The 26,845-nt window shown below is 48.4% G+C and overlaps 3 protein-coding genes across 8 annotated transcripts in view; 2 read left to right on the top strand and 1 right to left on the bottom strand.

The window, feature by feature from the left end:
• The window catches only part of THRAP3 (thyroid hormone receptor associated protein 3), a 74,005-nt gene extending 71,403 nt beyond the window's left edge, over positions 1-2,602 (top strand). For all 6 annotated transcript variants that reach the window (XM_029230911.1, XM_029230912.1, XM_029230915.1 and 3 more), the window contains one exon: positions 1,031-2,602. In XM_029230911.1, the coding sequence (XP_029086744.1) occupies positions 1,031-1,252 (222 nt within the window). In that variant the 3' untranslated portion in view covers positions 1,253-2,602. The remainder of the gene's footprint in view (positions 1-1,030) is intronic.
• SH3D21 (SH3 domain containing 21) lies at positions 1,374-22,079 on the top strand. Its single transcript, XM_029227023.1, is given in 19 exon segments — positions 1,374-1,449; positions 3,649-3,888; positions 4,066-4,223; positions 4,319-4,432; positions 4,435-4,548; positions 4,637-4,756; positions 5,006-5,096; positions 5,274-5,329; positions 5,431-5,476; positions 5,626-5,726; positions 5,845-5,931; positions 6,096-6,138; positions 20,053-20,146; positions 20,241-20,293; positions 20,393-20,471; positions 20,473-20,485; positions 20,638-21,521; positions 21,613-21,676; positions 21,761-22,079. Coding segments are annotated over 19 exon segments (2,511 nt in total). The 3' UTR covers positions 21,839-22,079.
• Positions 22,080-22,752: 673 nt separating this feature from the next.
• EVA1B (eva-1 homolog B) lies at positions 22,753-24,404 on the bottom strand. The gene is made up of 3 exons (XM_029227258.1): positions 24,216-24,404; positions 23,710-23,807; positions 22,753-23,427 (listed from the first exon to the last, which is right to left on the bottom strand). The coding sequence occupies exons 2-3, from the start codon at positions 23,774-23,776 to the stop codon at positions 23,015-23,017; spliced, it is 480 nt and encodes a 159-aa protein (XP_029083091.1). The 5' UTR covers positions 23,777-23,807; positions 24,216-24,404; the 3' UTR covers positions 22,753-23,014.
• Positions 24,405-26,845: the final 2,441 nt, after the last annotated feature.

Here is a 26,845-nt window from a genome sequence, read left to right as displayed (position 1 = left end):
TTTGGGACTCCTAGAGGACCCTTGAACCTATATCTAGGGAAATGTTGCCTGGGCCCAGGATAGGTACTGGAGTGGGGCTGCTTAAGGGAAGGATTAAAGGCCACACAAAGCCCCTTTCCCTGCCCCATCTGTCCCCTGAAGGAGCATTGCCAGCCTGATTCATTTAGGCTAGTGAATAAGCAGCTGGCCCTTTAGCTGAGCTAACCCCTCAGGGGCCTAAGGCACTACTTGTGTGGGTGGAGGATTTAGACTCTTTGAAGCCATGGGGCTGATAGGTAACAGTGACTTTTCAAAATGCTTTGTCATTTCATTCTTTTTCACTGGATCCCTTCTTCTCTTCTCATGTGATCATCAGACCAGGGATTGTTTGAGTTGTAGGTTTTGTTTTTTCTACTCTGCCACACTGCCTTCTTGCATAAAACTAAAGAGGGGAGGGGTACAAGACGGGAGGCTGGGTTCTGGTCCTGCCTTTGCCAATAACTGGTCTGAGACCATGAGCAGATCATTTTCCCTTGGTCTCACGGCCTGTTCTTGGCTGAGGGGGAGGGTTGGGGAGAGCTAGAGTCCCAACTATGTGTGTGTTCTGTGTTGCTTCATCTCTTACCATCCTGACAACTCAGATCATAGTTTCACGTTTAGGGGTGATTTGCTTTCTCAAACCCACTCTTTGAGAGACAGTGTTCTAAATAATATGGAGTTACTTAAAGTTCCTCTGCCTGTTTTCTCATCTGTGTAGTGGAGGGTGATAATGATAGGGTAGGGTAGATGTGAGGATTAAATGAGATGATGCAGGAAAAGGTCTTTGAGTGAAGATTTTATCATCATCATCATTATTATAATGCCTAAACTACTGCCTTAGAATTCAAGGAACCCAACTGAGTATTCTCTTAGATCTGAATCAGTGGCATTTTTAGAGGGGGAAACAGGGCATAGGTTCACTTGAGAAAGTCATATTTGGGTGGGTTCAGAGGAGAGGGTTCTGGCTACTCTTGTTCACTCTGGCATTGATGGCAGTCTTCTTTCCTTTCAGCATGATGACCGTGAAGGTGAAGGCAGTGAGAAGTGGGTGAGCCGGGGCCGGGGCCGAGGAGCCTTTCCTCGGGGTCGGGGCCGGTTCATGTTCCGGAAATCCAGCACCAGCCCCAAATGGGCCCACGACAAGTTCAGTGGGGAGGAAGGGGAGATCGAAGACGACGAGAGTGGGACAGAGAACCGAGAAGAGAAGGACAATTTACAGCCTACAGCTGAGTAGAGGCCACCTTGATGGGAGCCCCTGCCCAAGGGAGAGAGGCGCTGGGAAGATGGCTGGTGAGGAGCTAAACAGAGGAGCCTCGAGAAGATTCTGAAAATCCCACCCCTACCCCCCACCAGCCATGCAGAACTCCTACTACAGCCGAAAGCATCCCTGGCGCTGTGTCCCGCCAGAGGCAGCCGGCTGTGGGGCCTGGGGTCAGGCCCAGCTCTTGAGCAGAACACACCATGTTGGGCTTTAGCTGTGTGGTTCTCATTTGTTGCTGTGTGGGGTGGGGCTGGGGTAGGGAGGGCAGAGCGATACTTGGATTTTGGTTTGTTCCCTATTAGAAACCAACAGTTTTATTCTTCATTTCATTTCATTTGGAGCTAAGAGGACTAATTTGATGATTTTCAATCTCTTCTCCCTTATCCTGATTTTAAAAGCCCCCCCCCCTTTTTTTTTTAGGCATATATAGTAACATTAGCGGAAAGATTTAATTTGGGCAACTTTGATTCTTAAAAGAGAAAACAAAGCATGTGAATAAACATTGAAGTGTTCACCTCAGTTTGGGACCAAACTGCTTGAATCTTTGTAAAAGTTGGTTTTGTATGTCGAGGAGGAGTTCAAGGCCTTTCTGACCACCTTGTGTTCCCCTTTTCTGCGCAGCCATGTATCACATGGTGTTGTTCCTAACCACACCCCATGTGCGCACCTCCCCTCCCCGCCAATATTTTCTGATTTCTTCTGGGCTGGGCTTCCCCTTCTCCACCAGCAGCTCCAGTATCCCGAACTTTCTAGTCCTGCTGATCCTCTCAGCAACAGGGGTGGAAACTGGATGTGGCAGTTTCTGGTCTGTTTTCTAAGAAACTTCTGACTTCTATTATCTTTACAAATATAAGATGAGAAAATAATTTTTTCAATATTTTTTATTAATCTTTTTATAAAATGAAAAGAAACTCCTATGATCGATTAAGGAAGGTGGTTATGGCTGGGTGGTTTGTGGGGGTTTTTTTTTTTTTTTCTTTTTTTAACCTTAAGCTTTAAGTTGAAACATTCTCAGATGTTTGGGGGGAAAACATCCTCTTAAAATGGGTCCTTGTGCTTGCCTTCTGGGGAGGCGGTCCTGAGCAGGTGAATCATATGGCATTTATGCATATGTTATATGCGGACTGCACCCACCTCTTCCCCCCCTCCAACCTTTGCCTCTTGGGTTGTTATGCTACTTTCCCCTTACTTTGCTACATTTCTATAGTTAAGTTGGTTTTACTTGAATGATTCATGTTTAGGGAAAAAAAAAATGAAAATACCCTTAAAATTTGTTTCAACTCCTCCTGCAAATAAAAAAATAAATGAAGTGGCAGATGTAAATGGGCTCTGGTCATTGTCACCCTGAGTGTGTGTGTTGGGGCGGGGGGTGTCTCCCATAGCAGCTTCAGGGAACCTGAAAAACCAGGTGTCTGGGGGGGGGCTGGGCCCAGACTGTTGCTCAGCTCCATCCTCTCCAGCTCCGCATTTGGTTGTTCTAGGAGGACCTCAGCCAATCCTGCGTTGGGTTATAGCTCCTCTTTCCCTTTCCAGTGATTTTGCTTCATATCCTGTACCTTGGACACCCTAGGAGAACCAGATTTTTTCACTCTGGTGTCATAAGCAAGAACTTTGGCTTCCAAAGTGGTGGGGCAGGGGTCAAGGGGTGTGGATAACAGGCTCGGCTTTCTTTTTTTCTTGAGGCTCACAGATTTTTTGAAAAATAATATCTTTTCATAAAGCTACTTAAGTCACTCCAGCTGCTGTTCAATGCAGCACAAAAGTGGGCTCCATGCTGCAGTGAAGAGTCTCCATTAACCCGGGGTAGCAACAGATGAAGTGGTTGCAGGGCTCGGGTTCGGCTTTCTACGTTCGCCACTAAGCAGGAAGATGACCTGAAAGTTAACCTAGCCCACGTGGGACTGGCACTAACCTTCAGCCTTTGCCATCGTTGGCCTTGGCTGCAGGAGAGCAGGAGCCTTGCAAGCTCCTGAAGTTCCCTTCTTCCTGTCTTCTCCCTGGGAAAATCCGGGCATGTTTTCTGAAACCAAATGAGGCCCCCTTGGCCTGAAGAAAGGGTTTTTGTGCTCTTCCTCTTCCCTTGAAGGGGGTCCAGGGAGGAATATGCCTCCCAGGGAAAGCAGCAATAGGTTTGTGCGCACAGAGCAACCACCCCGTCCACCCAGGACCCGCCCGAGAGCGTTTGCTGCCTGCTGGTATGTGCCTCTTCCCACCTCCCCTGCAGCTAAAAGCTTGTCAGCCCGGAGAGGGTAGGCCAGTAATGGTGGGTGGGAGCCTCAGGGCCAAGGCTGGGAGAAGGAGGGAAGGTGGCTAGACTGAAACTTAGGTGGCTAGGCAGACAAGATCATGTCGGGGAGCTGTGACCCCAGCACTGGCCAGAGATCCCGGAGTCCTCACTCCTGGTCTGGGGACCGAATTTGCCGAACTGGGCCGCCCCCACTCCCATACGCACTCCTTGCACTTGGAGCCCGACCTATCGGCTCGCGTCTCCGCCTCCTTGGCTTCACAATCTCGCTGCTTGTCCCACCCTACCTGGACCCAGTATCGGCTGCGAACGCGACTGCACCATCCTTCTTGCTCGGCTCCGGAAGGCGCCCCGGAAGCCATAGGTAGGTGCAGAGGGTTTGGGGTAGCTCTTCTATGCAACTGAGTGGAAATAGCGATAAAAGCCTACACCACCACCCCGCTCTCCCGCTGTCCACACGGGGCCTGGGACTCGCGCCATGGCCAGTCGGCCCTGAATGGGCTCTTCTGAGCCGCGTGCCAGCGCCATCCTCCGCCCGCAGAGGTGCTGGTCCTGGCCGGATACAGCGCGCAGAAAAAGGACGAGCTGAGCCTGGCGCACGGGGACGTGGTCCGGCAGGTGTGCAATGGGCCCGCACGGGGCTGGCTGCGTGGAGAGCTGGGGGGCCGTTGTGGCCTCTTCCCCGAGTGCCTGGTGCAGGTGAGGCCGGGCCGGAGGTCGGGCGGGGGTTGGGGTGGCTCTCAGCGCGCGCCCCCGGGAGCTGAGAGCCCCCCTGCCCGTGCGCTCATTCGTAGGAGATCCCTGAGACTCTCCGCGGCTCGGGGGAGGCGCCGAGACCGCGCTGTGCGCGCCGCCGAGGTGAGAGCCAGGGCGGTGGGCGAGCGCGCGCAGCTCCCCCCCACCCCCACCCCAGGTCTTCCCAGCTCGCCGAGACGGGCGCGGCTCTGGGCGGGACTGCGTGGCCTCTGTGCGTCCCGTGATTGGTTCTCGAGTACAATGCTCCGCCCTGGGGCGGGGCCTGGAGGTACAAGGGGGCGCTCGCGGCCCGCCCCTGCCCCCCTCAGAGGACTGGGGCTCGAGGCTCCAGAGACCTCCCTCTCGTCAGACCCCAGGTCACCCAGGTCGAATCTCCGGGCCACCGAAGATAGTGCAAAGTGAACTTCAGCTACAGCCCGGAGCAGGCTGACGAGCGGAAGCTGCAAGCTGGGGAGATTGTGGAAGTGATAAAGGAGGTGAGGGGATGAGATAATGAGAAGGTTTGGGGGGAGATGATGGAGTATGTCTCCGGATGAGGGGACATGGGTGCAGTGAGGGTGTGGATGATGGGACTGATGAGGGGCACAGAAATGGGCAAGTGGGGGAGCAAGAGAGGAGAGGGGTCATCGGGCAGAATCGGGAGAGGGGGGTGAACCAGGGTTTAAGATGCCTAGGGAGCCCCTTGGGGCAGAACCAGATGCCCCTTCGTCCTCCCCCCTCCCCAGATTGAGGACGGCTGGTGGCTGGGGAAGAAGAACGGGCAGCTGGGAGCCTTCCCATCCAACTTTGTGGAGTTGCTGGACAGTGGGCCCCCAAGTGAGACCTGGACCCTGTGACCCCGTGAACCCCTGTGACCAGACTCTACAATCTTCAGTGACCCTCCCCAGTGGCCTGAACGTGTGATCCACACATCTTGCCCCATCACCCCTTTGACCTCTCCCATGACCTAAACTGAATTAGCACCAGCCCCTAACCTCACTATCCCCCCACCAGGCCTTGGTAACCCAGACATGCCTTCAATCAGCCTTGGTCCCCAGCGGGCTCCCAAGGTAAATTGGGTGGAGTGGGCAAAGACGTGGTGAGTTCATCTTGGCTGGGAGGGGCGGGGGTGTTGGGGGGCTCAGCTTGTTCCTCGCCCTTCCCCCACTAGCTGAGCAGCCTGACCTATGACAGCCCTCCAGACTACCTGCGGACAGGTGAGCACCCAGCCAAAGGGTCCTTCAAATCCTCCTCCCCAAGCCACTCTGACTTGGGGGGAGGGGGGACCCAGCTAGACTGATGGAGGAGGGAGCCGATGAATGGTTTGGGGAGGAAGTTTGGCTTCAGTGAACTGACCTCCCTTCAGTCTCCCACCCTGAGACCTACAGGGTCCTGTTTGACTACCATCCCGACGCCCCAGACGAGTTGGCGCTGCGGAGGGGGGACGAGGTGAAAGTACTGAGGAAGGTGTGAAAGGCACAGGGCAGGGGAGGGCACAGGGACGGGGGTGTTGAGAAGGGTGGGCTTGGGGAAAGAAGGAGCGTGGGGATCTGGCTCACCTCCCCACGGCATCTTGCTCTCCCAGACCACAGAGGATAAGGGCTGGTGGGAAGGAGAGTCTCCAGGCAGAAGAGGACTTTTCCCAGATAACTCTGTGCTCCCACCACCCCCGGTGAGTATGAAGCCAGGCACTCAGGTGGCAAGGGGCGGGCTACTCTGGACAAAGTTGGGGGTTGTGGCTCTCACGGGACACAGCTGGAGGGCCACCCACAAATGAGGGTGGACCTAGAAATGTGAGGGCTCCTCTTCAGATTCTGGCACTTCTTTTCTGCGTAGATCAAGAAGCTGGTCCCACGGAAAGTGGTATCCCGGGAATCAGGTGGGTGCCCGGGGAGCCTGGGATTGGGGGGGTGATCTCTGAGAGACGATCCACCAGTCCAGTTGCTCATAAGCACCCATAGTTTCCCAGTGGTCCAGTACACCCTCTTAGGAGGTACCTCCCCATGGGACTGGTAGGAATGTATGTGGTCAGTGTTAGGAATGTGTCACTTTGTGTGTGTTAGTATGTTCCTGTTCTTCTTTCCAGAGAATGTGGCTGTCATTCTCATGAATGAATGTGTTTAGGTTTGTTTCATTTTGTAAGGAAATGTATGGATCAGTGTATCTGGGTCTTTGAGACTGTGTGTTCATGTATCTATTAAGTGTGTCAGTGAATAGTTCTGTTTATGTATCGCTATATTCGTGGGATGTGTCTTTAATTTATGTTTTAATGTAATATTTCACGTAATCAAAAACTATATATAATATATGTGTTTTCAAAGTTAATAATGAGTGCCCATGGTCTGTCACCCAAACCCAAGAACTAGAAATTGCTAGTGGTTTGTGTGCTCCTCTCTTTCCCTTCTGCTACTTCCCCCACATCAAAGGTAACCCTAACCACTACCCTGAATTTTGAATAATTCCCTTGAGTTTTTAAAGGTACTCACTTTGGTATGTGCCTAATTTATTTTTGTTTGTTTTTGAGGTCTATAAAAATGGCATCATATGTTTATGGTCTTCTGGGACTTGCTGTTTCCAATCAACATTATGTTTCTGAGATTCATCCATGTTGTGTGTAGAGGCGGTTCATTTCTTTTTCTCTGCTGTATACTATTCCTTGTGGGACTGAACGCAAATTATGTATCTGGTCTATTCCTGATGTTGGACATTTTCGTTGTTTCTAGTTTTTATTTTTATTTCATTTTATTTTTTAATTCATTTATTGTTGTTTGCTAAAGCCAAGTAGAAAACGGCAATACTAGATTGTTTAATATGTTTTAAACACAAACATTTGATAAGATACCAAGTGAAAAATGTACATTTATAAAACAGGAAACAGAAAACCTCCTTTATCTTTCCAATATAAACCAGTAGCCACTGCTGGCCCCAGGTCTGCCTCAAGCCTTCAGTCCCCTGGGAGCTGCTCTCTGGATATGGTGTGTGTTTTCAGGGACTTGCCCAGCCTCTGGCAGCAGGACTCCTGTTGCAGGAGCTGAGTAGTAAAGACAAGAGGGGCTAGGAGGGCTGTGATGAGGTTGCAAGGCTGGAACCAGAAGCAGCAGGGCTGTAGTATTTACTATCACAAGTAGTGCTGCCATAAACACTATCATGTGCCTATCTTCCGGTGTGCAGGTATAATGTTCCTCTAGGATATAGTCCTAGGAGTGGCACTGCTAGAGTGTAGGGTATGTAAGTGTTCAGCTTTTATGAGGTCAAGTCACATTGGTTTCCAAAGGGATTGTACACTTTTACCACTACACCATTGGTGTATAAGAGACCAAACTGATGCAAATCCTCTTCAACACTTGGTATTACCAGATTTCATTATTTTCGTGAATCTAGCACAAAATAGCATCTCATTGCGGACTTCATTTGTATTTCCCTGGTTAGTAATAATTGTTGAAGTTCTTTATATATTCTGAATTACGTGTTATACATGTTATAGATACTTTCAGTTTGTGGCTTTTCTTCTTTTTTTTAATGAGGTTTTTGATGAATAGGAGTTCTAAATTAAAAAAATTTTTTTGAAGTGTAGTTGATTTACAATATTATATTAGTTTCAGGTGTACAACATAGTGATTCAAAATTTTTACAGCTTATACTCCATTTAAAGTTATTGCAAAATATTGGCTATATTCCCTGTGCTGTACAATAAATCCTTGTAGCTTATTTATTTATTTATATATCATTTTAAAAAATTAGATTCCACATATTAGTGATACCATATGACATTTGTCTTTCTCTCTTTGACTTACTTCATTTAGTGTGATAAATGTCCACCCATGTTGCTGCAAATGGCATTATTTCATTCTTTTTTATGGCTGAGTAATATTCCATTGTATATATGTACCACATCTTCTCTATCTGTTCCTCTGTCGATGGACATTTAGGTTGTCTCCATGTCCTGGCTATTGTAAATAGTGCTGCAGTGAACATTGGGGTGCAGGTATCTTTTTGAATTATGGTTTTCTCCAGATATATGCCCAGGAGTGGGATTGGTGGAATATATGGTAGTTCTATTTTTAGTTTTTTAAGGAACCTCCATACTGTCCTCCATAGTGGTTGTACCAACTTATATTCCCACCTTATTTATTTATTTATTTCCCAGCTTATTTATTTGTTTGTTTATTTTTTAAAATTTATTTTTACGTGGGATCCCTGACCAGGGATTGAACCCAGGACCACGGCAGTGAAAGCACCAAGTCCTAACCACTGGACTGCCAGGGAATTCCCATTAATTATTTTACACAGAGTAGTTTGTACCTTTTAATCCCCTACCCCTGTCTTGCCCCACCCACTTCCCCTCTCCCCACAGGTAACCACTAGTTTGTTCTCTATGTCTATGAGTCTGTTTCTATTTTGTTATATTCATTTGTTTGTTTTGTTTTTTAGATCCTACATATAAGTGATAAGCACATATAAGTGATAACATACAATATTTATCTAGGAGTTAATTTTAATGCAAACATATCAATCTTATCTTTAATAGTTAGCAGGTTTTTTCTTGTTTAAGTAATCCTTCCTGCCCCAAATTCAGAAAAACAGTCCACTTATATTTTCTTTAAAACTTTTAAAGTGTTGCTTTTCATTTTTAAATGCTTTTATCTATGCAGCATTGATTTTTTTTTTTTTTTTTTTTTGCAGCATTGATTTTAATGAGTGATCTAATTATACTTTTTTCCATATGGACAGTCACTTGTTCTAGCACCATTTATTATTTCTGCATGTAGTTTTATTCTGTCATTTTAAAAATTAGATATCCTTTTTATTATTTTTACAGGACTATAGAAATGCACTGATTTTTGTATATTGATTTTATAGCCAGCCATGGTGCTGATAATTTCAGTAATTTATCTGTAAATCCTTAACAGGTTTTCTATGAAGACAGTCATTTAATCTGTGAGTAATGACAGTTTGGCTCTCTCCTTTCCACATCTTATATCTTTTAATTTCATTTTCTTGTTTTACTCTAGTGGCTAGGATCGCAATACAATATTGAATAGAAATAGTGATGCTGAACATCATTACCATGCTCCTGATTTTAAATGGAATGCTTCAAACTTTTTCCCTTTAACAATGTTGTTTGCTTAGATCTTTTGTAGGTATATTTTTGTCTGGTTAAGGAAGGTCTTTCTGTTTCTTTTGCTTAGAAATTTTATCAAGAATGGGTGTCAAGGGCTTCCCTGGTGGCGCAGTGGTTGAGAGTCCGCCTGTCAATGCAGGGGACACAGGTTCGTGCCCCGGTCCAGGAAGTTCCCACATGCTGCGGAGCGGCTGGGCCGTGAGCCATGGCCGCTGAGCCTGCGCGTCCAGAGCCTGTGCTCCGCAATGGGAGAGGCCACAACAGTGAGAGGGCCGCGTACCGCAAAAAAAAAGAATGGATGTCGAATTTTCTCAAATTGTTTATATGAATCTTTTGAAATTATGATATAGGTTTTCTTCTTTACTCTGTCAATGTAATAAAGATATTTGTAGAATTTTCTAATATTAAGCCACCCTTGTATTCCTGGGATAAATTCAAATTGGTCATGGTTTATTATTTTTTCATATACTGTTGGGATACCTTCCCAGTTTTTTTTCTTTTCCTTCAGATTTTTGCATTTGTTTTTACTGTCCTCATCTGATTATCAGTATTATACTGGCCCCATGAATGAGTTAAGGAATATGTTTTTTTGTTTTTAAAATATCTTTTAGATCTTACATAAGATGGGAATCATCTTTCCTTGAAAGCTGGTAAAACTTACTTGTACATTCATCTGGTCCTCTTTTCTTCCATTATGGGAAGATTTTAAACTACTTCAATTTCTCTATAGTTATAAGCAAGTCTGGCTTCTGGCTAAAATTCTTTCTTTCTTCCTTCCTCCCTGCCTCCCTCCCTCCCTCCCTCCCTCCCTTCCCTCCCTCTCTCCCTCTCTCTCTCTTTCCCTCTCTCTTTCTCTCTCTCTCTTTCTTGCTTTTTTTTTTAAAGTGCATAGTGTTTTTAATATATATATATATTTTTTTAAATTGGGGTATAGTTGTTTTACAATGTTGTGTTAGTTTCTACTGTACAGCGAAGTGAACTAGAGTTCCCTGTGCTATACAGAAGGTTCTCATTAGTTCTCTATTTTATACATATTAGTGTATATATGTTAATCCCATTCTCCCAATTCATCCCACCCCCTCCTTTCCCCCCTTGGTGTCCATACGTTTGTTTTCTACATCTGTATCTCTTTCTCTGCCTTGCAAACGGGTTCATCTGTACCATTTTTCTAGATTCCACAAATATGCGTTAATATATGATATTTGTTTTTCTCTTTCTGACTTACTTCACTCTGTATGACAGTCTCTAGATCCATCCACATCTCAACAAATGACCCAATTTCGTTCCTTTTTATGGCTGAGTAATATTCCATTGTATATATGTGCCACGTCTTTATCCATTCGTCTGTCGATGGGCATTTAGGTTGCTTCCATGACCTGGCTCTTGTAAATAGTGCTGCAGTGAACATTGGGGTGCATGTGTCTTTTTGAATTATGGTTTTCTCAGGGTATATGCCCAGTAGTGGGATTGCTGGATCATATGGTAATTCTATTTTTAGTTTTTTTAAGGAACCTCCATACTGTTCTCCATAGTGGCTGTATCAATTTACATTCCCACCAACAGTGCAAGAGGGTTCCCTTTTCTCCACACTCTCTCCAGCATTTATTGTTTGTGGATTTTCTGATGATTCCCATTGTAACTGGTGTGAGGTGTTACCTCATTGTAGTTTTGATTTGCATTTCTCTAATAATTAGTGATGTTGAGCAGCTTTTCATGTGCTTCTTGGCCATCTGTATGTCTTCTTTGGAGAAATGTCTATTTAGGTCTTCTGCCCATTTTTGGATTGGGTTGTTTGTTTCTTTAATATTGAGCTGCATGAGCTGTTTATATATTTTGGAGATAATCCTTTGTCCGTTGATCCGTTTGCAAATATTTTCTCCCATTCTGAGGGTTGTCTTTTCGTCTTGTTTTTCGTTTCCTTTGCTGTGCAAAAGCTTTGAAGTTTCATTAGGCCCCATTTGTTTATTTTTGTTTTTATTTCCATTACTGTAGGAGGTGGATCAAAAAAGATCTTGCTGCGATTTATGTCAAAGAATGTTGTTCCTATGTTTTCCTCTAAGAGTTTTACAGTGTCCGCTCTTACATTTAGGTCTCTAATCCATTTTGAGTTTATTTTTGTGTATGGTGTTAGGGGGTGTTGTAATTTCCTTCTTTTACATGTAACTGTCCAGTTTTCCCAGCACCACTTATTGAAGAGACTGTCTTTTCTCCATTGTATATCCTTGCCTCCTTTGTCATAGATTACTTGACCATAGGTGCGTGGGTTTATCTCTGGGCTTTCTATCCTGTTCCATTGATCTGTATCTCTGTTTTTGTGCCAGTACCATATTGTCTTGATTACTGTAGCTCTGTAGTGCAGTCTGAAGTCAGGGAGTCTGATTCCTCCAGCTCCATTTTTTCCCCTCAAGACTGCTTTGGCTATTCGGGGTCTTTTGTGTCTCCATACAAATTTTAAGACTTTTTGTTCTAGTTCCATAAAAAATGCCGTTGGTAGTTTGATAGGGATTGCATTGAATCTGTACATTGCTTTGGGTAGTATAGGCATTTTCACAATATCGATTCTTCCAATCCAAGAACATGGTATATCTCTCCATCTGTTGGTATCATCTTTAATTTCTTTCATCAGTGTCTTATAGTTTTCTGCATACAGGTCTTTTGTCTCCCTAGGTAGGTTTATTCCTAGATATTTTATTCTTTTTGTTGCAATGGTAAATGAGAGTGTTTCCTTAATTTCTCGTTCAGATTTTTCATCATTAGTGTATAGGAATGCAAGAGATTTCTGTGCATTAATTTTGTATCCTGCAACTTTACCAAATTCATTGATTAGCTCTAGTAGTTTTCTGGTGGCATTTTTAGGATTCTCTATGTATAGTATCATGTCACCTGCAAACAATGCCAGTTTTACTTCTTCTTTTCCAATTTGTATTCATTTTATTTCTTTTTCTTCTCTGATTGCCGTAGCTAGGACTTCCAAATCTATGTTGAATAATAGTGGTGAGAATGGACATCTTTGTCTTGTTCCTGGTCTTAGAGGAAATGCTTTCAGTTTTTCACCATTGAGAAATGTTTGCTGTGGGCTTGTCATATATGGCCTTTATTATGTTAAGGTAGGTTCCCTCTATGCCCACTTTCTGGAGAGTTTTTATCATAAATGGGTGTTGAATTTTGCCAAAAGCTTTTTCTGCATCTATTGAGATGATCATATGGTTTTTATTCTTCAATTTGTTAATATGGTGTATCACATTGATTTGTGTACATTGAAGAATTCTTGCATCCCTGGGATAAATCCCACTTGATCATGGTGTATGATCCTTTTAATGTGTTGTTGGATTCTGTTTGCTAGTGTTTTGTTGAGGATTTTTGCATCTATATTCATCAGTGATATTGGTCTGTAATTTTCTTTTCCTTTTTTTTTTTTTTTTTGCGGTACACGGGGCTCTCACTGCTGTGGCCTCTCCCGTTGCCGAGCACAGGCTCCGGACGCGCAGACTCAGCAGCCATGGCTCACGGGCCCAGCTGCTCCGCGGCATGTGGGATCTTCCCGGACCAGGGCACGAACCCGTGTCCCCTGCATCGGCAGGCGGACTCTCAACCACTGCGCCACCAGGGAAGCCCTGTAATTTTCTTTTTTTGTAGTATCTTTGTCTGGTTTTGGTATCAGGGTGATGGTGGCCTCGTAGAATGAGTTTGGGAGTGTTCCTTCCTCTGCAATTTTTTGGAAGAGTTTGAGAAGGATGGGTGTTAGCTCTTCTCTAAATGTTTGATAGAATTTGCCTGTGAAGCCATCTAGTCCTGGACTTTTGTTTGTTGGAAGATTTTTGTTCACAGTTTCAATTTCATTACTTGTGATTGGTCTGTTCATATTTTCTATTTCTTCCTGGTTCAGTCTTGGAAGGTTATACCTTTCTAAGAATTTGTCCATTTCTTCCAGGTTGTCCATTTTATTGGCATAGAGTTGCTTGTAGTAGTCTCTTAGGATGCTTTGTATTTCTGCGGTGTCTGTTGTAACTTCTCCTTTTTCATTTCTAATTTTATTGATTTGAGTCGTCTCCCTCTTTTTCTTGATGAGTCTGGCTAATGGTTTATCAATTTTGTTTACCTTCTCAAAGAAGCAGCTTTTAGTTTTATTGATCTTTGCTATTGTTTTCTTTGTTTCTATTTCATTTATTTCTGCTCTGATCTTTATGATTTCTTTCCTTCTGCTAACTTTGGATTTTGTTTGTTCTTCTTCCTCTAGTTACTTTAGGTGTAAGGTTAGATTGTTTATTTGAGATTTTTCTTGTTTCTTGAGGTAGGCTTGTATAGCTATAAACTTCCCTCTTAGAACTGCTTTTGCTGCATCCCATAGGTTTTGGATCATCATGTTTTCATTGTCATTTATCTCTAGGTATTTTTTGATTTCCTCTTTGATTTCTTCAGTGATCTCTTGGTTATTTAGTAATGTATTGTTTAGCCTCCAGGTGTTTGTGTTTTTTGTGTGTTTTTTAAATTTATTTATTTTATTTATGGCTGCGTCAGGTCTTTATTGCTGCACACAGGCTTTCTCTAGTTGTGGAGAGCGGGTTTCCCATTGTGGTGGCTTCTCTTGTTGTGGAGCACGGGCTCTAGGTGCACAGTCTTCACTAGTTGCGGTGTGCGGGCTCAGTAGTTGTGGTGCTTGGGCTTAGTTGCTCCGCGGCATGTGGGATCTTCCCGGACCAGGGCTTGAACCCGTGTCCCCTGCATTGGCAGGTGGATTCTCAACCACTGAGCCACCAGGGAAGCCCTATGTTTTCTTTTCCTGTAATTCATTTCTAATTTCATAGCGTTGTGGTCAGAAAAGATGCTTGACATGATTTCAATTTTCTTAAATTTACTGAGGCTTGATTTGTGACCCAAGATGTGATCTATCCTGGAGAATGTTCCGTGCGCACTTGAGAAGAAAGTGTAATATGCTGTTTTTGGATGGAATGTCCTATAAATATCAATTAAATCTATCTGGTCTATTGTGTCATTTAAAGCTTCTGTTTCCTTATTTATTTTCATTTTGGATGATCTGTCCATTGGTGTAAGTGCGGTGTTAAAGTCCCCCACTATTATTGTGTTACTGTCAATTTCCTCTTTTATAGCTGTTAGCAGTTGCCTTATGTATTGAGGTGCTCCTATGTTGGGTGCATATATATTTATAATTGTTATATCTTCTTCTTGGATTGATCCCTTGATCATTATGTAGTGTCCTTCCTTGTCTCTTGTAACATTCTTTATTTTAAAGTCTATTTTATCTGATATGAGTATTGCTACTCCAGCTTTCTTTTGTTTTCCATTTGCATGGAATATCTTTTTACATCCCCTCACTTTCATTCTGTATGTGTCCCTAGGTCTGAAGTGGGTCTCTTGTAGACAGCATATATATGGTTCTTGTTTTTGTATCCATTCAGTGAGCCTTTGTCTTTTGGTTGGAGCATTTAATCTATTCACGTTTAAGGTAATTATTGATATGTATGTTCCTATGACCATTTTCTTAATTATTTTGGGTTTGTTTTTGTAGGTCCTTTTCTTCTCTTGTGTTTCCCACTTAGAGAAATTCCTTTAGCATTTGCTGTAGAGCTGGTTTGGTGCTGCTGAATTCTCTTAGCCTTTGCTTGTCTGTAAAGCTTTTGATTTCTCCATTGAATCTGAATGAGATCCTTGCCAGGTAGAGTAATCTTGGTTCTAAGTTCTTCCCTTTCATCACTTTAAGTATATCATGCCACTCCCTTCTGGCTTGTAGAGTTTCTGCTGAGAAATCAGCTGTTAACCTTATGGGAGTTCCCATATGTATGTTATTTGTCGTTTTTCCCCTGCTGCTTTCAGTAATTTTTCTTTGTCTTTAATTTTTGCCAATTTGATTACTATGTGTCTTGGCGTGTTTCTCCTTGGATTTCTCCTGTATGGGACTCGCTGTGCTTCCTGGACTTGGGTGGCTATTTCCTTTCCCACATTAGGGAAGTTTTCAACTGTAATCTCTTCAAATATTTTCTTGGGTCCTTCCTCTGTCTCTTCTCCTTCTGGGACCCCTATAATGTGAATGTTGTTGCATTTAATGTTGTCCCAGAGGTCTCTTAGGCTGTCTTCATTTCTTTTCATTCTTTTTTCTTTATTCTGTTCCACAGCAGTGAATTCCACCATTCTTTCTTCCAGGTCACTTATCCGTTCTTCTGCCTCAGTTATTCTGCTGTTGATTCCTTCTATTGTGGTTTTCATGTCAGTTATTGTATTGTTCATCTCTGTTTGTTTGTTCTTTAATTCTTCTAGGTCTTTGTTAAACGTTTCTTGCATCTTCTCGATCTTTGCCTCCATTCTTTTTCCGAGGTCCTGGATCATCTTCACTATCATTATTCCGAATTCTTTTTCTGGAAGGTTGCCTATCTCCACTTCATTTAGTTGTTTTTCTGGGGTTTTATCTTGTTCCTTCATCTGGTACATAGCCCTCTGCCTTTTCATCTTGTCTGTCTTTCTGTGAATGTGGTTTTTGTTCCACAGGCTGCGGGATTGTAGTTCTTCTTGCTTCTGCTGTCTGCCCTCTCACCTTTGTTTTTTTACTCTAGTTTGTCAGTCTTTTTCTTTGGTGATAAGTTGATGAGTTTAGACTATATTAATCATAATTATTTTACAATATTTTTAAATGTTTATTTTCTCCTTTTTTTCTTATTTCACTTTTTTCATTAATTTAGAATTAGTACACTTTATTTTTATTATTTTAGTGGTTGCTCTTGAAATTTACCATGTATATTTAACTTAACAAGTCTAAATTCAAAGTCTTAACCTTTCTCCTGAACAAAATCTCCAACTATTATTTTTGAATTATTTCTCCTTTCAGTTCTGTCAGTGTTTGCTTTATATATTTTGAGGCTTTGTTGTTAGGCACATGTATATTTGTCATTGTTATCTCTTCCTGATGTACTTACCTGTTTATCATTATAAACTCTCCCTCTTTGTCTTCAGTAATTTTTCTCCTCTTGAAATTTGTTTTGTCTGATATTAATATATGGTTATTATTATAGTTACTATTTATGTGATATATCTTTCTCCAATCTTTTACTGTCAACCTATTTGTGTCTTTGAATCTGTTGTCCACAGTGTATAGCTGGATCTTGCTTTTTTCATTCAGTTTGACAATCTCTGCCTTTTATTGGGGTGTTTAGGTTAAGAGTTAGCAAATTATGGTCTGTGGGCCAAATCTGGCCTGCCACCTTTTTTGGGGAATGGGGGTTAACAGCTTTATTGAGCTATCTTGACATACCATACAATTCACTCATTTAAATGTACAGTTCGGTGGTGTTTAGTAGAGTCATAGTTGTGCAACACCACCACAATCAATTTTAGCATGTTTTCGTCACCCACTGTACCCTTTAGCCATTACCCCACCAGCCTCCCCATTCTCCCCTCCTCATCCCAAGACAACCACTAATCTACTTTGTCTTGATAGATCTGCCTACATTTCATATACATGATATCATACAATATATGGTCTTCTTAATGGGCTTCTTTCACGTCAAATAATGTTTTCAGGGTTTATCCATTTTGTAGTATGTGTTGTACTTCATTCCTTTTTATTGCCCAGTAATATTCTATTGTATCACTTTTTCCATTCATTTATTGATGGATATTTGGATTGTTTCTACTTTTTGGCTATGAACTTTATTAGTGTACAAGATTTTATGTGGACGTGTTTCCATTTCTCTTGGGTATATACCTATGAAAGGAATTGCTAGGTGATATGATAAGTCTGGTTTAACTTTGGGAAGGACTGGCAGACTGTTTTCCAAAGTGGTTGCACCATTTTATATTCCCACCAACAGTGTACGAGGGCTCCAGTTTCTCCGCATTCACACCAGTACTTGTTGTTATCTGTCTTTTGATTGTAACCATCCTAGTGGGTATGAAATGCTATCTCATTGTGGTTTTGCTTTGCATTTCTTTGATAGCTAATGATGTTGAAAAAATCTGAGTCCTTTGCCCATTTTTTAATTGGGTTGACTTTTTACTGTTGAGTTGTTGGAGTTCTTTATATTTTCTAGATAAAAGGCCCTTATCATATGTATGATTTGCTAATATTTTTCCCCGTTCTTTGGGTTGTCTTTTCACTTTCTTGATGGTGTCCTTTGTGCGCAAAAGTTTAAAATTTTGATGAAGTCCCACTGACCTATTTTTTCTTTGGTTGCTTGTGCTTTTGGTGTCATATCAATGAAACCAATGCCAAATCCAAGGTTGCACCCCATATTGATTGAGTTCTCTTCAACCATGGCAGTAAAGCTGTTCATCCTCCACCTATCCCACCCTGCAGAACATCCACATGGACCAAGGCAGTAGGGGGTGGGGGAGGGATGGGAGCAGGCAAGAACACTGTCAAGCACAAGTGCTTCTCCAATTATTTTATGTCTTTGAGCACTGAACTGGTTGTTTTGCCATTTTTATCCAGCTTTATAGTTGCTGTGTGGAGAGAGTATTTAACCACCACCTACCTCACTCGGCCATAGTCAAACCCTGCTTCTATTACCTCTTCCTTTGAACATGGCTTTCAAATTTTCACTCCTCGTCTCATTCTACTTCTAGTTTACTAATTCTCTCTCTAGATTTTTATCTGGGTTTAATCTGCTGTTTAACCTACACATTGCATTTTATTTCATATATGCTATTTATCATCTCTAGTAGTACAGAATTCTTTTTTTTTTTTTCCCTGCAAAATCTTCCTGTTTATTCCTAATGGTCCTTTTGTTGCATGCTCATCCTTTATTTCTTCAAATATACTATATGTAGCTATGCTGTGTTCTTTTCCTGACACTTCCAGTATCTGCTGTGTGTTGCGTCTGCTGACTCCTGCTCTCAGTGGCCTGCCCTCTCGCGTGTTTTAGGATCTTTGTGTATGATCTCAGTGTGGGGGAGTTCTGTACACCTCTGTAGGGGAAAACTTCTTCCAGCGAGGACTCGCTTTTACTTCTGCTAGTAGCCAGAGGGCAGCAACCACTGGAGACCACTTCCGCCGTCTGGAAGAAGGTGGTGCAAGGCTCTCGCTGCTGTCTGGCTACCGAGCTCTGGGCCTGTGATGAGCCAAAGGAGCAGAACATGGGGCACTTGCTCCTCATCACTGGCCCCAGGCTCTGTAGCCACAAAGTCGTGCTGCCCTCTCACTTCCTTTCTGGCCCCAGTTCCTTCCTCCCTTTTTGTGGGCTTCTCCTACCTCTTTTATGTCCAACAGTAACTTAAAATTGTATTCTAAGCAGGATGTAATTGCTCTCTAGTGGGAGGCCCCCACAGAGCACCTGATCAGCCACACTACAAGAAGCAGGAGTCAAAGTTAACATTTACTGAGCTTTGACTATATGGCAGACGCTAAGCACCTCACGTGGATTAAGTCACTCAAACCTCACAACAACCCTACAGGATGTGTATTCTTGTTATCCATGTTTTATGGATGAGGACATGAGGGCACAGAAAGGTTAAATTACCAACCAAGTTCTCACACAACTGGTGAGTAATAGAGCAGGAATTCCAAGTCTGCTGTCTGGCTATAGGATCCATGCTCTCGCCCACTGCGACCCACAGTCAGGGGATTTTGTTTGTATCTGTGTGTGATATTGTGTGTGCAAGTCAATTTCAGCATGTGTGCGTGTGCCAGAGTAGCTGTTCCTGTGTCCGTGGATATGAATGTCACTTGTGTGACTGCCTTCAGATGCTCACTCTGATGTCGCCTTCTCAGGACCATCTCATTTAAAATCATACATTCCCCTGCTTATTCGTCCTCTGTACTACTAATAAATCCCTAACACACTACATCGTTTACTCCCTTTGTTTATGTCTGCTTCCCCAGTAGAACATGAGCTCATTCTGGCTGCTGTGGGGAGAGCACACCATAAGCAGGGTGGGTGCAGCCCAAGCCCAGGTTGGAGGCTGCTGCGACAGTCCTAGTGAAGACGGTGTGACTCAATCTAGAGTGCTTAGTGGTGGAGGTGGGGATGAGTGGCTGGATTCAGGATGTGTTTAGAGCAGACAGGACTTACTGATGGTTTGCACGTGCAGCATACGGAAATAAAGGCGTCAGGGAGGACTCCTCACTTTGTCGTCTGAGTGAGTGGGCGAGATGGGGAGCAGTGGGAGAGGGGCAGATTCTGAGGGCAAGGAGGTTGGGAAGCAAGAGTTTAGTTCTGGCTATGGTAAGTGTGTGATGCTAAGTTAAGTGGAAATATTGAGAGGGCTGTCGGGTATGAGTCTGGAGTTCAGAGAAGAGGAAGGGGCTAGAGATGAAAATTTAGGAGTTGTTGGCTTATTGATGACAATAAAACCCGTAAGACTGGGTGAGATCTCTTAGGGAGTAGATGTGATAGAGAAGACAGAGAAGGGAGTGTGGACTGGAAGGGGGAAGGATGTTGCCTTGGTCCAGGAAGGAGAAGAGTCTGAACCAGCCATGGGCACTAAGCCGAGTACAAGTCTTTGAAAAGCATGGATTAAAAACTGGCAGGATTTGGAGCCATCTCCCCACGAAGCCTTCCCTGACGCCTCTTTGGGGTGCTCCCATGGTCAATGTCCCCAGAGCTCCCGGGAGGCAGGGTCAAATGTAATTCATCTCCTGTCACTAGTCCCCTGCGCACAGCACAGCGACTCTTAGATGAAGGGATGAGTGAACAAATGCCCCACTCCCCTCTCCCCTCCCAGCTCCTATTAAGGAACCCAAAAAGATGATGCCCAGAACAGCCCTCCCTACGGTCAAGAAGCTGGTGACAGCCCCGACTGGGCCAAGCAAAGCCAAGTAAGGAGCAGGGTGGCGGAGGGGGAAAGAGGAGGGTACAGAAGAAATGCTGCTCCCTGCCCCCATCCCCGGTTCTGATGGAGAAATGTTTCAGGCCATCTTGGACACCCAGCGGAGACAGTCAGAAGCGCCCTTCCCGAAACTGCAGTGAGTGGGGTGAGGCCTGGGGTGTTGTGCTGAGGGACAGAGATGGGGAGAGGCTTGGGGTCCAAGTAGGCCCGGGCTCCTGAGGGTCTGCTCTCACAGGCTCCAGCAGCAGTCTCCTCAGTGGGTGTCCAGGCCAGAGTGGCAGAAAGCGAGCCCAAACCCAGGCTTCACAGCAACACTGCAGCTGGTCAGGTGAGAGGCCTAAGACGTGGTGGGACAGTGGGAATCTTGGGCAGAGTCCGGTTCTCAGGGGTGTGGTGTGAAGGATCCCAGGCCAAGGGGAACCAGACTCAAACTGTCAAGGTACCCAGCCCTCGGCTGAGACCTCACCCCCATCCCCACAGGGCGAAGAGCAGAGCAGCCTTACAAAGGCCCCTTGTGTGAATAAAACCCCAACTCTGGGCAAGACCCCCAGCCTAGAGAAGACCCCATCTCCGGATAAGGCCGGCAGCCCAGAGAAGACCTCATCTCTGGACAATGCCCGCAGCCCGGAGAAGACCTTGTCTCCAGATAAGGCCCCCACTCCAGAGGAATCCCTAACTTCAGATAAGGTCCCTATCCTAGAGGAGACCCCAACTCTGGAGGACAAAGCCCCCAGACCAGACAGGGTCTTTTCTGTGCATGAGGTCCCGGTCCCAGAAGTCCCACCTGGTCCAGAGATGGCCCCTCCTGGGGACGAGGCCCACACCCTAGGAAAGGTCTTGACCACCAAACAGGTGCTCTCTGAAGAGACCTCCACCCGAGACAACACTCAGTTCCATCACTTCTCTCCGGAGGAAGCCCTGCTAAACGCCAGGTCTCTTGGGGCCAGTGAGGCTCAATCCCAAGAGGAGGTTCACGTGCCAGAGGAGCATCCCCTCTGCACGGTGAAACGTCCCCCGGATAAGACGGACAGCTCCCCTCTCCAGTCCGAGTCCAAGTCCAAGTCAGGGTCTATGCCTGCCCTTGAGAAGGCCTACCTCCAGGAAGAGGCTACCACTCTCCTGGAGGAGGCACCAGAGAAGGATGAGGCTACCCCCAAAGAGGAGGTGTCCCCCGAAGAGGTATCCCCTGCTCAGAAGAATCCACATCCTATCGTGCTGACTCCAGAGCCCCAAATGACTCTCACCCTCCACCCCTCGGCCCCGCAAAATCTCACAGATAGCAAAAGTGACAGAGACGACATGAGGATAAAGGACGAGGTGGAGGCTTTAAGGAGGTCGCTGGAGCTGATGGGGGTGCAGCTGGAGTAAGTGGGGAAGGGTGCGGGGAGGGGAGGAGAGGGGTGCGGGCCCTAGGCCTGCCCGGCCCACCCCTTCCCCTCGGTCTCGCGTCCGCAGAAAGAAGCTGACTGACATCTGGGAGGAGCTGAAGAGCGCGAGAGAGAAGCGCGTGTTGCTGGAGGTGGGCGGGGTGCGGGTCCCCTGCGGGGCGGGGGTGGGGTGGGGGTGGGCGGCTGGCACTCCCCAGACGCCCTCTCTCCACTAGGTTCAGATGACACGGAGGACCCAGGAGTCCCGGAACCTGGGCTCCATCCACGCGCAGGCGCAGACGCAGACGCACTGAGGGTGGGCCCGGGAGGGACTACGGCGGGACCTGGAGCGAAGTCGGGCTCCGGCCACCCACGTCCTTGCACACGATTTTGGGAAACGCAAGAAAGTAAACTCTGCCGTGTACGCGCGCCACGCCTCCCTGGTCCCTGCAGGGCGGGGTCTGCGCGGCGGGGCGGGGCTGGCGTTCCGCGCTCCGGTCCCTCCGCTTTCCTGGCAGCCGCTCCTGGGCACATCTGGCCAACATGTGGCTTCCATTACCGTTCCCAAGGCCTGCGCATGGCTATTTTTATCCACCGGATGGCGAGGGGGGAGGGTGTCTCCTTCGGACGCTAGTCCCCGCGCTGGAGAAATGGCCGGCAGGAGGGGCCCAGGAGGGGTCGGGCCTCTGCCCGGGGGCCGGATTCCAGAATCCAGCTGTGCGCCAGGGGAGGGGCCGGGCGGGCCGGCTCTCCAGCCCGGAACCCTCCCAGTTGCCTTCACTGTCCGCTCTGGAACGCAGTGACACACGAACTCCACAGGCCAGCTCAGGCACCCCAGGTTACATTGGGGCTAATAGCGCCTTAGCGTCAAGGTTAGGGTTCCGAGGCCTTGTGTGCGTGCGCGCGCGTGTGTGTGTGTGATTGCAATGATGCATAAACCTAGGGCATTTGTAGGGACAGGGGCAACGTGTACCCGGGCGTTTGCCGGTAAGGAATGCATTTGTAAGGAATGCTGTTGATTTTTGTGTGTGCGTCTGTGGTGAGGCGGTGGAGTGTGGGTGCAGGAGTGTGTTTTTGCCATGTGTGAATTGAACGCAAGCATGTGTGCTGAGGCGTCGGGTGGGTGGAAGGAGGTGGTCAGCCTGGTAAAGGGGTCTCAGCCCTGGGGCCCCCTGCATGGCAAGAGCTTGGGAGTCATTAGGGGGAAGGATAACAGAGGGAGACTGAGTCACTGAGAATGCAGCTTTCATTGGTCACGTCACCTCTTAACCGTCCCCCAGAGAGGGGATGGGGACCCTGTGTCCTGCCCTACCCCCAGGGCCTTCTGGCTGGACGGGGGAAGGGTGTCTCCCAGGGGACGGGAATCCAGGCCCAACAGCACCAGGGGAGCCGTGGGGGCGGGGCCTCCATAGCACCGTGGGCAGGGGCAGTCCAAAGGTCCTGGGGCAGCTCGAAGCCCCTGTGCATATCCAGTACGCTCTGGGGGCCGGTCAGTAATAGTGCATGCGGCCCAGGGTGCCCGTGCCCGTGGGGCTGGGCCCCAGCGTGCCGGTGCCCAGCAGGTCTGGCTGTCCAGTGCGCCAGATCTCCCGCAGGATCCGTTCCCGCTCCTCTAGCCGCTGCGCCCGCTCCAGCTCCTCGGCCGAAGTGAAGACGTTGACGCTCAGGGGCCCGTCGGGCTCCGCGGACACCTCGGGGCCCGGCCGAGTCACCGTATCCTCATCGTCATCGTCGTCGTCGTCCTCGGCCTCCAGGGTGCTGCTGCGGGGGTCCCGGCGCGGAGTGGGGCCTCGGGGCCGCGGGCGGGGTGCGCAGGAGATGCTGATGACTAGTAGGCACAGGGTGAGCAGCAGGCCAAAGCAGACACCCAGCACGAAGTAGAGGCCGAAGCTCTCGGGGTTAGCTGGGGGTCAGAGGGCAGAAGTCACGGAGGGGGCCTGGCGCGTGGGAGTCATCCCATCTCCAAAAGACTCCAGGTTCTAAGTTTGGGGGGCAAGGACAATACCCTCTATTTGAGGGACCTTAGGTAGCCGCCATCGTGAAGTCGGGGGAGTGGGGGGCGGTTTGGGAGTAAGTGACTGGCTAAGGGTGGTTACAGTGGCAGGGGCGTGGAGGAGGGGAGGGAAGGGGTGGAGTGGGGCCTGAGGAGGCAGGGAGGGGTCCAGGTCCCGGGGTCTGCCCTCACCGCGGATGTGTGCGTAGGCCGCCAGGCTGTTGCTGAGCAACTCCATGTCCCTTCGGGGGGCATCCATGCTTCTCTGGGGGGGCAGCTCCCCTGTCAGCCTGCGAGGTCAGCAAGGTCAGACCCTTCTCCCCCTCTGGAGCCGACCCTGACCCCGCTTTCTCCTCGGGGCAGCTCTGCTCCCTGAAAGGGCAGCCCCAGCCAGGCTCCACCCTGGAGAGAGCGGCTTCCTAACTTCGTTGCCGACCTGGGCCCTGGCTGGGGGACCCTTCCCCTGGGCGCAGACGCCCCAACACCTGAGGGTCGGGGGAGTGAGCCGCAGGAGGCTCCGTCCCCTGGTGGGTTCCCCAAACGAGGCCCGCTTTCGCCGTCCGGGAATCGGGATGGAGGAGAGAGACGCGGGCGCCTTCCTTACTCCCTGGGCGGGCTCCGGGAAGGGAAGCCGCCTCCCGCTCCCATCCCGCCCGCCCGGCGGGGACCCCCGGGCCCGGAGGCCCGGGCTCACTCACCGTCAGCGCCCCGCTTCCCCGCTGCCCGGCCCCGGCGCGTCCGGCGGCCGCAGACACCCGGGGCCCGGCCGCTCCCGCCCCGTCCGGTCCCGGTCACCTGCCCGCCCGGCTCGGATCCCAGGCCGCGGCAGCGCGGGCCGGACAAGGGCCGATGGACCAGCCGGCGGAAAGTTTCCTCCGAGGAAAGAGGAGGGACTGGGCGGGGCGGGGCGGGGAGGCGGGGAGGAAAAGGGCCGGGAGAGGAAGGGGAGAGGAGGGCTGCAGGGAGGAGGGGTGGGGTGGGGCCGAGGCCTGAGGGGCCGTCTGCTCCCCGACAGGAAACCGCTGGGGAGGCCGGTTGCAGGAACCCGCCCCCAGGCTGCTAATAACAACAATAATAATGAGGATGGAGTTCTCCCTAGGTGCCAGGCAGTGTTAAATCCTTTACAATATTTTTTCATTTAATCCTAACAACCCTATAACGTGGGGACCATTATCCCCACTTGACAGATGAGTCAACTGAGTCACAGAGGGATTGAATAACTTAACCCAGACGGTCAGGATTTGAATCCACTGTTCTCTGACCATGGGCTCTTAACCCCTTCCCTAAACCTTGCTCTTCCTACCAGGAGGCCCCCCTCACCCAGGGAAGACTGCCCCTTTCCCTAGCTCAGATACCAACCCTCCCCCAGACCCTCAGCCACAATCCAGGGCCGGGGCTCTCATCCCCTCCTCCCAGGGCCCAGGCAGTGAGTGTGGCCAGCTGGCCCAGCTCTGGTCACGCAGGGTTAATGAATGTTGGACTCTGGCTTCAAGCCAGGCCCAGGCCAGCCTTGCAGAACTGAGCCCGGGGGCCTCCGCTGGCCCCTGTGCTCTTCTGCACCGGGGCAGACGTGTGTTTGGTTCTGGGCTAAACCTGCTGGTGCACGTGCACGCATTTCCACGCAGCCTCAGGGCTTGTGCCTGCAGTGTGTGTGTGAGCAGCATGCAGCCGGGTCTTCTTCCTGCCCAGACTCCCAGGCCCCCGCTTTTGGGCCCCCCTTCCTGTGCTGGGATGGGGTGAGGGGGAGGCCTTCTTGGCAGGAGCCTTAGAGAGGAGGAGGGAAGGAAGGGGGAGAGGAAATTGCAGACATAGCTGAAGGCACAGCCTGAGGCCTGTGGGCCAGTGACCCCCTTCTCTGTCCAGGCTGGAGACCCCCCACTCCCAGTCCTGAGACTGGGTTCAAGCAGAGGGCAGATCTGGTTAGGGAAGCGACTAGGATGACTCCCACGGGGAGGGGAAGGGACTCTTGATGTCTCTGTGACTGTTTAGTCTGTTTTGTGAGCATGTGTGGAGGTGTTTCTGCCCATATTCGTATATTTGTGTGTCTATCTTCGTGTTGTATCTGCTTGAGCATTTTTGTGGGGCGGGTATGTCTGTGTGTAAATCCGTTCAGCCACTAGTCAACAAATGCTAACTGGCCTGCTTAGCACTTCCCGCTAATGGGGCTCAGCAGTAAACAGAACAGACACAAATGTTTGCCCTCTTGGAACTGACGCCAAGGCGGAGAGACAGTACGGGAAGAAGATGGCCTTGGGTGCTCCTAAGTGCTCAGAGGGTGATGGAGTGGGGAAGGGTGATGAGGAACACCTGGGGCAGCTCTCACAGGTGACACGGGGCAGAGGCTTGAATCCAGAAGAGCGGGCAGCTGTGCCAGGATCCGGAGGAGAGCGTCAGGGCAGGAAGGAGGCCGAGGGCCCTGAGGTAGGAGCGTCTGGGGGCACCTCTCCCAGGGGCAGCGAGGCGCGGGGACGGGTGATGGGGTGATTGTGAAGGGGCCCGTGGGCCTGCGGAGGAGCTTGGATGTTATCGCAAGTGTGCTTGGGGCCCCTGGAGAGTTTCCATCAGGACAGCGTCATGGTTCTGTGATGCACTTTGGAGAGGTCCCCCTGGGGGCTCAGGGTAGGATGGGGCCGCAGGGGAAGAATGGAAGCGGGGAGAACAGTGAGCAGGCTGGCAGCCATCCAGGCCAGCAGTGGCGGAGGGCTTGGACCAGGATGGCCAGTGGAGGAGGTGAGCCAGGCTGAGATTCTGAAGGGAGTGGCAGCAGGACTCCCTGGATTGCATGAGGATGTGAGGGAAGCAGGAATGTAGGACAGCTGCTTGGTATTGGGCCTGAGCATCTGAGGAAAGCTCAGGTGGGGAGCAGGCTTTAGGGATCCAAGTTTCACTTCAGGTGGTTAGACTTGAGAGGTCCATAAGTATCTGGGTGGAGCCGTCAGACACGCAGGCGCAGTCCGGAGGAGTCTGGCCTTGGGAGTGTGTTTGCCAGTCCTCAACACAAGGTGGATTGAACACCGGGGAGTGGCTGAGGTCACCCAGGGGACAGGAGAGAAGAGAGTTCTGGATGCTGTACTGCAGGTCTCCTGCAGGAGGCGTCAGCCGGGAGAGACCGGGGAGGTGAGAGGAAGACCTGGCCAGGACTGCAAGGGGAAGCTGAGGCTGGAATCTGACCGACCACTGGCTGTGGGTTTCCATGGGTTGCGCTGACATGTTGGATGCCTGCCCGTCCACATGGATATCAGTGTGTGCTGCGGCCGTGCGTGTATAACTGACCCTGAGTGTGAGGCTGCTGTGCGTCGGTTTGTATGGCACGTACCTGTGTCTCCGT

Source organism: Monodon monoceros, unplaced genomic scaffold (genome assembly GCF_005190385.1).
Source record: "Monodon monoceros isolate NGI ecotype Baffin Bay Population unplaced genomic scaffold, NGI_Narwhal_1 Super_Scaffold_18, whole genome shotgun sequence".
NCBI classification, from domain to species: domain Eukaryota; kingdom Metazoa; phylum Chordata; class Mammalia; order Artiodactyla; family Monodontidae; genus Monodon; species Monodon monoceros.
Note: the sequence above shows the minus strand (reverse complement) of the source record. Positions and strands in the feature narration are given on the sequence as shown.

What these genes read in the sequence shown, in the direction of transcription:
- EVA1B (XM_029227258.1), bottom strand. Translation starts at nt 23,776, where the DNA reads ATGGATGCCCCCCGAAGGGACATGGAGTTGCTCAGCAACAGCCTGGCG. An exon ending in GGCCTACGCACACATCCGCG is followed by an intron (nt 23,428 to 23,709) that starts GTGAGGGCAGAC and finishes TCTGACCCCCAG; the next exon opens with CTAACCCCGAGAGCTTCGGC.